The following is a 7,375-nucleotide window of genomic DNA, read 5'->3' as shown; positions in this document are numbered from 1 at the left end:
GGTTTCCGGGAGGAAAAGATCCCAGGAGAAAACTATGGTAATAAAAGCTGCACTTTGAACTGTGTGTAAAATCCTGAGCACTGCGGCGCTTTGCTTTCTTTTTTTGAAACTGTGTGTGCAAAAAAAAGTGACACCCACCCGCCAGAGTTGCCAGCTCCTGTTTCCCATGCCTTTAACAGCAGCAGCTCAACTCCACAACATGAAAAGTCTCAACCTTCCAGTTTCTGCACCTGCCAGGTGCTGCGAAAGAGCAAGCAGGGCAGCCTTCCACCCCACCCCCCATCCTGATCAGTTGGCCACTGCCCTCCTGACCTATAGCAACTCATCCGAGAGTGACTGAAAGTTGCAATTTTTGAATCCCAGTCCAGTGTGATTTGGTCCAAAGGAAGCTTTTGCTAGGTACTTCCACATGCCACACATGGTCAGTCATGGGATGGTTCCCACAGCCGCCCGCTCCATCCGTGGCCTGATTCGCAGGCAAAACATGAATGGCCCACAAATGCTCCCTGGTGACTAAGGAGGTGTGTGCCTTGTGAATCACAGCTCAAGCAAACACTGGAGAGAAAATGGGTGTTTATTTTTTCCTGTTAAACAACGTGGCCCTCTGCAAAGGCCCTTGGTGAGGCAGCCCAGGTTTTGTCCAAAATTGACAGGAGAGACTGGCTAGGTTTGCCTTGTCTCCACTCCAGCATCCAAAAACCTTTTCCCTCAGCCTGAACACCTTGGGAGCATCAGCAAGCACACTGACATAGATTGAGCACACACCAGACATTTTAAAGACATGGCTTTCCCAAAAAGAATGCTGGGAACTGTAGTTTACTCCTCATAAAGCTGCAATGCCCACCACCCTTAACAAATGATTATTGTTTGGGGGGGTTTCATGTGCTTTAAATGTTTGGTGTGCAGACCACCACATGCACTTGATTACACCAGAGGTTTGCTGCTTGCACATTGCTGAATCCTCCACTGGCTTGGTAGCTGCTGCCCTCTAGTGAGTTTATGTCACAAATGTCATGAACCTGGACTTGAGAGCTGAGGCAGGACAAAGGCCTGGGGAGAGAAATGACAGCCTCTCTGCACCAATAACAAGAATGCCGTCATGGCTGAGCCACACTTATTTACTCACTCCTCTCCTAACATCATGGTTTTTACCTAGCCTTCGTCCCAGTTGTTTTGCCCGGTGCAAAAGAGGTGAAAACCGGGAAGTCTTAAGTTATAGCTTTACCTGGGAGAGAAGCAGAGGAAGCCTAGTCCCGTTTACTCACAAGTAAGTCCCATTGAATTCAGTGACGCTTAGTGCCAGATAAACTGGTATGGGATTGTAGCCTTATTGGCCTGGGGATGAATGCGCTCAATGCGAATGCAGTAGTAAGTGTATGGGTCAGCCTTCCTCAACTGAGTGCCCTTCCATATGTTTTGGACTGCAATTTCCATCATGCTGGCTGAGCCTGATGGACGGTGTAGTCCAAAATAGCTGTGCTGGCTGGGGCTGATGGGAGTTGTAGTACAGATCACCTGGAGGGCACAGGGTTGGCAAGGGTTGTTGCAGGGGTTGGCTCATGGAGGACTCAGCTGGAGTCCCTTGCCAAGGCCATTGAAAAGCCAGCTCCTCCCTTAAAATAAAAAATATAAATGGTGGTGCAATTCAATCACACTTCAACCACTCCTTGAGAGTGTGGCAACGTCACGGGGAGAGCCATTTCTAGAGGGTTTTCCCCGGCGTCTCATCAGCAACCTTCTTGATTTTTTTGTGTAATTGTTGTACAGATCCAGTAAGACACTCTGGGGAGGGCTTATGAGGGAAGAGGCAGCGACAAAGTCAGGAGTCCCAAGCGGGAATAATCTCAGACATCTGGACAGGATGGAATTGGGCCAGCGTCCCAGAGGGTCAACCACTTGCCACGTCAGGGCCGTCTGAGGATGAGTTCCTGGGGACAGCGCAAATGTGGAACACACCTGAGGAGAGAATGGGGAAGCCAGTGAATCACGAGAATTATAGTTATTGTTCTTATTTATAATTTATTACCTGCCCTTCACCCTAAGGTCCCAGGGCAGGTTACAATAATTCAAGTCCAATGTTAAAAACAGTTTAAGACAACTTAAAAAGCTCAGAAATAAGGTGGGTCCTAAAAATAGACACCTCGTGTGTCAAAGGCCAGGGTGTGCTTCAGCATTTGTTGGAAGTTGTGTAATGAAGGTGCCAGGGCATACTTTTGTGGGCAGCTTAGGGGCTGCCACAGAGAAGGCCCTCTCCTGGCCTGCCATCCCCAAGCTTTCAAAGGTAGTAGAAGTAGCAAGTGGGCACCCTGTCCTAACCTTAGCATAAATTAATAACATAGGGGGGGAATGCAAATAAATTCCTTTGGAAAAACCTTATTATTATTATTATTATTATTATTATTATTATTATTACCATATTATTATTTTTTATTTATTTATTTATTTATTTATTTATACCCCGCCCATCTAGCTGGGTTTCCCCAGCCACTCCGGGTGGCTTCCAACAGAAATATTAAAATACAATAATTTATTAAACATTAAAAGCTTCCCTAAACAGGGCTGCCTTCAGATGTCCTCTAAAAGTCTGGTACAGTGGTACCTCTACTTACGAATAGCTCTACTTACGAATGTTTCTACTTACGAATGGAGCACCGTCCGCCATTTTGGATGTGGTTTAGATAGGATTTTTTCTACTTACAAATTTTTAGATAGGGTTGCTTTGACTTATGAATTTTTTCTCCCAATGCATTCCTATGGGATTTGACTTACAAATTTTTCAGCGTACGAATGTGCGTTCGGGAACGCATTAAATTCCTAAGTAGAGGTACCACTGTAGTTGTTTTTCTCTTTGACATCTGGTGGGAGGGCATTCCACAGGGCGGGTGCCACTACCGAGAAGGCCCTCTGCCTGGTTCCCTGCAACTTGGCTTCTCGTAGCGAGGGAACCGCCAGAAGGCCCTCGGCACTGGACCTCAGTGTCCGGGCAGAACGATGGAGGTGGAGACGCTCCTTCAGGTATACTGGACCGAGGCCGTCCCTTGGATCTAGTAGACAGCTGAAGTTAGGTGAGGAGACCCATGTTTGGGGTGCAGAAACTGAGGGGCACTCTTGGTACCTGCCGAGATGGTGAGGATGACAGCGATCCATCCCAGAATGTAGGACCAGGAGAACCTCCATTCGGCGTAACGCTTTCCGTAGAAACTCACTGTCACTCCCGTATACACCGAGATACCCAGCAAAGCAAAGAGTCCTGGAGGGAGGAAGAGTAGACAGGGAAGAAGCCCAGAGTGAGGTTGTGGGGGGGATCATCCCATTCCACACATCCCATTTTCTCAGCAAGGACCTTTGGCCAACTGTTGGGATTTTTAGGGTTCTTGCAAGTAGAGGTTTGGGGGTTATCGGAGCAGAAATGCCACACAAAAATTCTGAAGGGCTGGCAAGTGGATCTGGGAGTGGGGAGGACAGGCAGAGTCAGCCGGGGGCTGACAGCTGCCCTATGCATAGCAGGCTAGTGTTTCTGCTCTGGGTTGTTCAATAATCTGGATTCCTCCAGCCTGCTGCACATGTTATGTATTCAGTGGCCTGTGTTTCCCTCAGCTTGAGTTTTGGACTAAGGATTCTGAGCCCCTGTGTTCTGATTTGATACATGACATCCAAATCACAGAACATTTCAGGATTTGGGCCTCTGCCATTGTCCCTTAAACTCTGAGTTATGATTTGCAACTTGGAAGTTTGGACAGCCAATCAATTTGGGAGTTGTCCAGTTCTGTTTGTTTAATAAAGGTTCTTGCTGTTATCACTGTGTCTTGCCTCGTGGGAACCCACCTGCACTTCAGCACATACAGTGGTATCTCTGGATACGTACCTGATCCATTCTGGGGTGCCGTTTGCACCCCAAAAAGTACGTATCCGGAGCGGCAATAGAGCACATGCGCGAAGCCCCGATTGAGCATTTCTGCACATGCGCAAAGCATGTAGACCGCTTCTACAGCCCTATGCGACTTGGGACCCTCGTACCTACGGGACCGCCTCTCCTGGTATGCCCCACGGAGGACCTTAAGGTCCACAAATAATAATATTCTGGAGATCCCAAGTCATAAGCTGGCTAGATTGGCCTCTACTAGAGCCAGGGCCTTTTCAGTACTGGCCCCAACCTGGTGGAACGCTCTTTCCCAGGAGACCAGGGCCCTGCGGGATTTGTCATCTTTCCGCAGGGCCTGCAAGACAGAGCTGTTCCGCCTGGCCTTTGGGTTAGACTCAGCCTGACCCCTGTGTTTTCCTCCCTCATGGCTTGGATTTATGGCCTACTTGAAATGAGGCTGCACTTTAAATTTTAATACTGTATTTTAATCTGTATTTTAATTAATTGTTTTTATGTTTTATTGTAATTCTGTTGGTGTCAGCCGCCCTGAGCCCGGTTTTTGACTGGGGAGGGCGGGGTATAAATAAAAATTTATTATTATTATTATTATTATTATTATTATTATTATTCTGCACATGCGCATGCGGTGGAACCCGGAAGTAAACACTTCCGGGTCCGCCGAGTACTTAACATGAAAATGCGCAACCCGCAGCTAACGCAACCCGAGGTATGACTGTACCTGCGATCAAGAGCGTGATTCCTGCAGAGCGAGTGCGTGTGGATCGGGCACTACTGGAGTAGCTGGTCAGCCCCAATATGATCCCGGCGAAGGAGGAGAGGATGGAGAGGAGCATGAAGGCTCTGGTGGCATCCCAGAATGCTGTGCAGGGAGGAAGGCACAGTGAGAAGCAGCAATCTGGAGATGCAGGCTGGGCAAGGGCAGGGGGGCGGACTTGCAGGGATAGTTGTTGCCAGCCCAGCCCAGCCCTGCCTCCAGACTTAGGCTAGAGGTTTAGGGGTTTCTCCTCTGCCTCCTCAATATGGGGCTCAGCGACAGAGCACATCCTTTGCGTGCAACCCCCTGTTCAATTCCCAGCCGCTGTCGGTAGGCGTGAGAGGCCAGCCAGAGACTTAGCTCAACCTCAAGTGGGGTTAGGAACACAGGAATCTGTCCATGTAGCTCAGTATCGTGCACACCAACCAGTGGCAGGTAGATCTTTACCTGGAGGTGCTGGGGATTGCATGCAAAGCAGATGCTCTACAGCCACAGCCACAAAACCCTATCAAGGTGACCACAGCAGAAGTGGAGGGGATCACAATATGCAGGCACACAAATTCTGGCATGTAAAATGAGCTTATATCAACAACCATGTCGGATTTTAGAGTTGGAATGAGCCATTCAGCTTGAAACACAAAATTAATCCGAGTTCCCCAATTGTGAGGAAAGTACTGGAGATGTAAATCAGGATCATATATCCCTGTAAAAATTACAGTATAGAAGGACATGTGTTAACATTTGAACTGGGCCACTTTTGCAAAGACTGATTCTCTGGTTGTCAAGGCAGCCTGCTAGCCACACTTGGCTTCCATAACTGCTTATGGCAAACCCAGCCATGAAAAAACATCTAGGAACATTAGTGTTGCTAAATAGGTTGATAATTATTACTAGGCTGTAGACCAGTGGTGAGCAAATGCCTTTTGCCATTAATTTGCTAATGAATTTTGCAAACTGGGATCTAGAAGTCCCTCTTTAACATAAAGGTAAAGGTACCCCTGACTGTCAGGTCCAGTCGCGAACGACTCTGGGCTTGCGGCGCTCATCTTGCTCTATAGGCTGAGGGAGCCGGTGTTTGTCCGTAGACAGCTTCTGGGTCATGTGGCCAGCATGACTAAGCCGCTTCTGGTGAACCAGAGCAGCGCACGGAAATGCCGTTTACCTTCCCGCCAGAGCGGTACCTATTTATCTACTTGCACTTTGACATGCTTTCGAACTGCTAGGTTGGCAGGAACAGGGACCGAACAACAGGAGCTCACCCCGTCACAGGGATTCGAACCGCCGACCTTCTGAGTGGCAAGCCCTAGGCTCTGTGGTTTAACCCACAGCGCCACCCACGTCCCAAAAAGCTAAGGATAGGTTAGCCCAAATCTGTTGAGGATACATTTAGGCAAAGCTGGTCACTGATTGCAAAAGGCGGTCTGGAGAGTTGAATCTACAAACTGACCCCATGGCTACATTGTCAGCCCAATTTTTGTATTTTAAAAAAATTACTCTGTGTTGTGTGTAACCTCTTGCATGGCTGTTCCCAATAACTATTCCACAACTGTGATTTTGGACCAAAATGGCTACCTTTGCTCTTTATGTACCCACAAAGACAATGACTGGCCCAAGGTCACCCTGTGAACTTCATGGCCAAGTGGGGATTTGAACCCTGGTCTGTCCCAACTTTTGGTCCAATGCTCTAACCCAGGCATCCCCAAACTGTGGCCCTCCAGATGTTTTGGCCTACAATTCCCATGATCCCTAGCTAACAGGACCAGTGGTCAGGGATGATGGGAATTGTAGTCCAAAACATCTGGAGGGCCGAAGTTTGGGGAAGCATGCTCTAACCACTACACCACCGCTGGTTCTCTCACACACTGGCTTCCTGCTCAGAAGCGGGTTGCCCGCATGCTAATCATGTGTTCTCATAGGCAGCACGAACCATTTTTCATATGAGGGATCCAAATGCAGTAAATAGCCTTTTTCTTAAAAGTTGCCTCTTGTGCAGCGCCCCATTACCGAGTGTGATGGTGTGGGGGTGGCACTTGTTCCCCACACAGAACCGCCAGAGGCCTTGGTTGCTGAGGTTGCCTGAGTAGCGGTACTGCATCCAGAAGTCTGTCGCCGTGGCAACGATGAGGAGGACCAGGCCAGAGGCTGCACACAACAGCCCACCTCCCATCAAGTTGAACATCACGGACCACTCGCTGGTCTGGGGCTCGGGAGGAGGGCCTTCCTCCTGCAGAAGGACCAGAGGGGAAGGGTCTGCCTGGGGAGGGCAGGGTGTTGTGGGTAAGGAGAGAAGAGTTATCCCCACCAGGTATTAAATTATTCAAAAAGAGAAAAACTGAATTCTAGGAACTGTGTCATTTAAGCAAAGCAAAGCATTTTTCCCCAGTCCCCCCCCCACTTTATTTTGTTTTTGCTAATCCTGAGAAGAGACAAGTACACAGCTCAAAGACCATCTATCACCCCACAAAATCATATTCAGCTGAATACATTTCCTGATTCATACAAGAAGACTCTTCCCTCCTGTGGTTCCCAAAAAGTGGTATTCAGAAGCATTGCGGCTTCTGATCGTGGAGGCAGAGTGTAGCCATTGTGGCTAGTAACCACTGATAGCCTCTTTTAAAGCCACCCAAGTTTGTGGCCATCACATCACCCTGTGGGAGCAAGTTCCATGGTTTAACTATGCACTGCATGAAAAAAGACTTTATTTTCCCTGCCCCGAATCTTCCAACATTCAGCTTCAT

At 48.4% G+C, this 7,375-nt stretch overlaps 1 protein-coding gene across 1 annotated transcript; it reads right to left on the bottom strand.

Moving 5' to 3' along the window:
• Positions 1 to 557: 557 nt before the first annotated feature.
• Positions 558 to 7,085, bottom strand: LOC118076597 (lens fiber membrane intrinsic protein-like). The gene is made up of 4 exons (XM_035099461.2): positions 6,642 to 7,085; positions 4,602 to 4,742; positions 3,116 to 3,250; positions 558 to 1,956 (listed from the first exon to the last, which is right to left on the bottom strand). The coding sequence occupies exons 1-4, from the start codon at positions 6,814 to 6,816 to the stop codon at positions 1,889 to 1,891; spliced, it is 519 nt and encodes a 172-aa protein (XP_034955352.1). The 5' UTR covers positions 6,817 to 7,085; the 3' UTR covers positions 558 to 1,888.
• Positions 7,086 to 7,375: the final 290 nt, after the last annotated feature.

The sequence above is a fragment of the Zootoca vivipara genome, chromosome 16 (assembly GCF_965207765.1).
Source record: "Zootoca vivipara chromosome 16, rZooViv2.hap1.1, whole genome shotgun sequence".
In the NCBI taxonomy this organism is placed as follows: domain Eukaryota; kingdom Metazoa; phylum Chordata; class Lepidosauria; order Squamata; family Lacertidae; genus Zootoca; species Zootoca vivipara.
The sequence above is the reverse complement of the archived record's forward strand: the minus strand, read 5'-3'. Positions and strand labels throughout refer to the sequence as shown.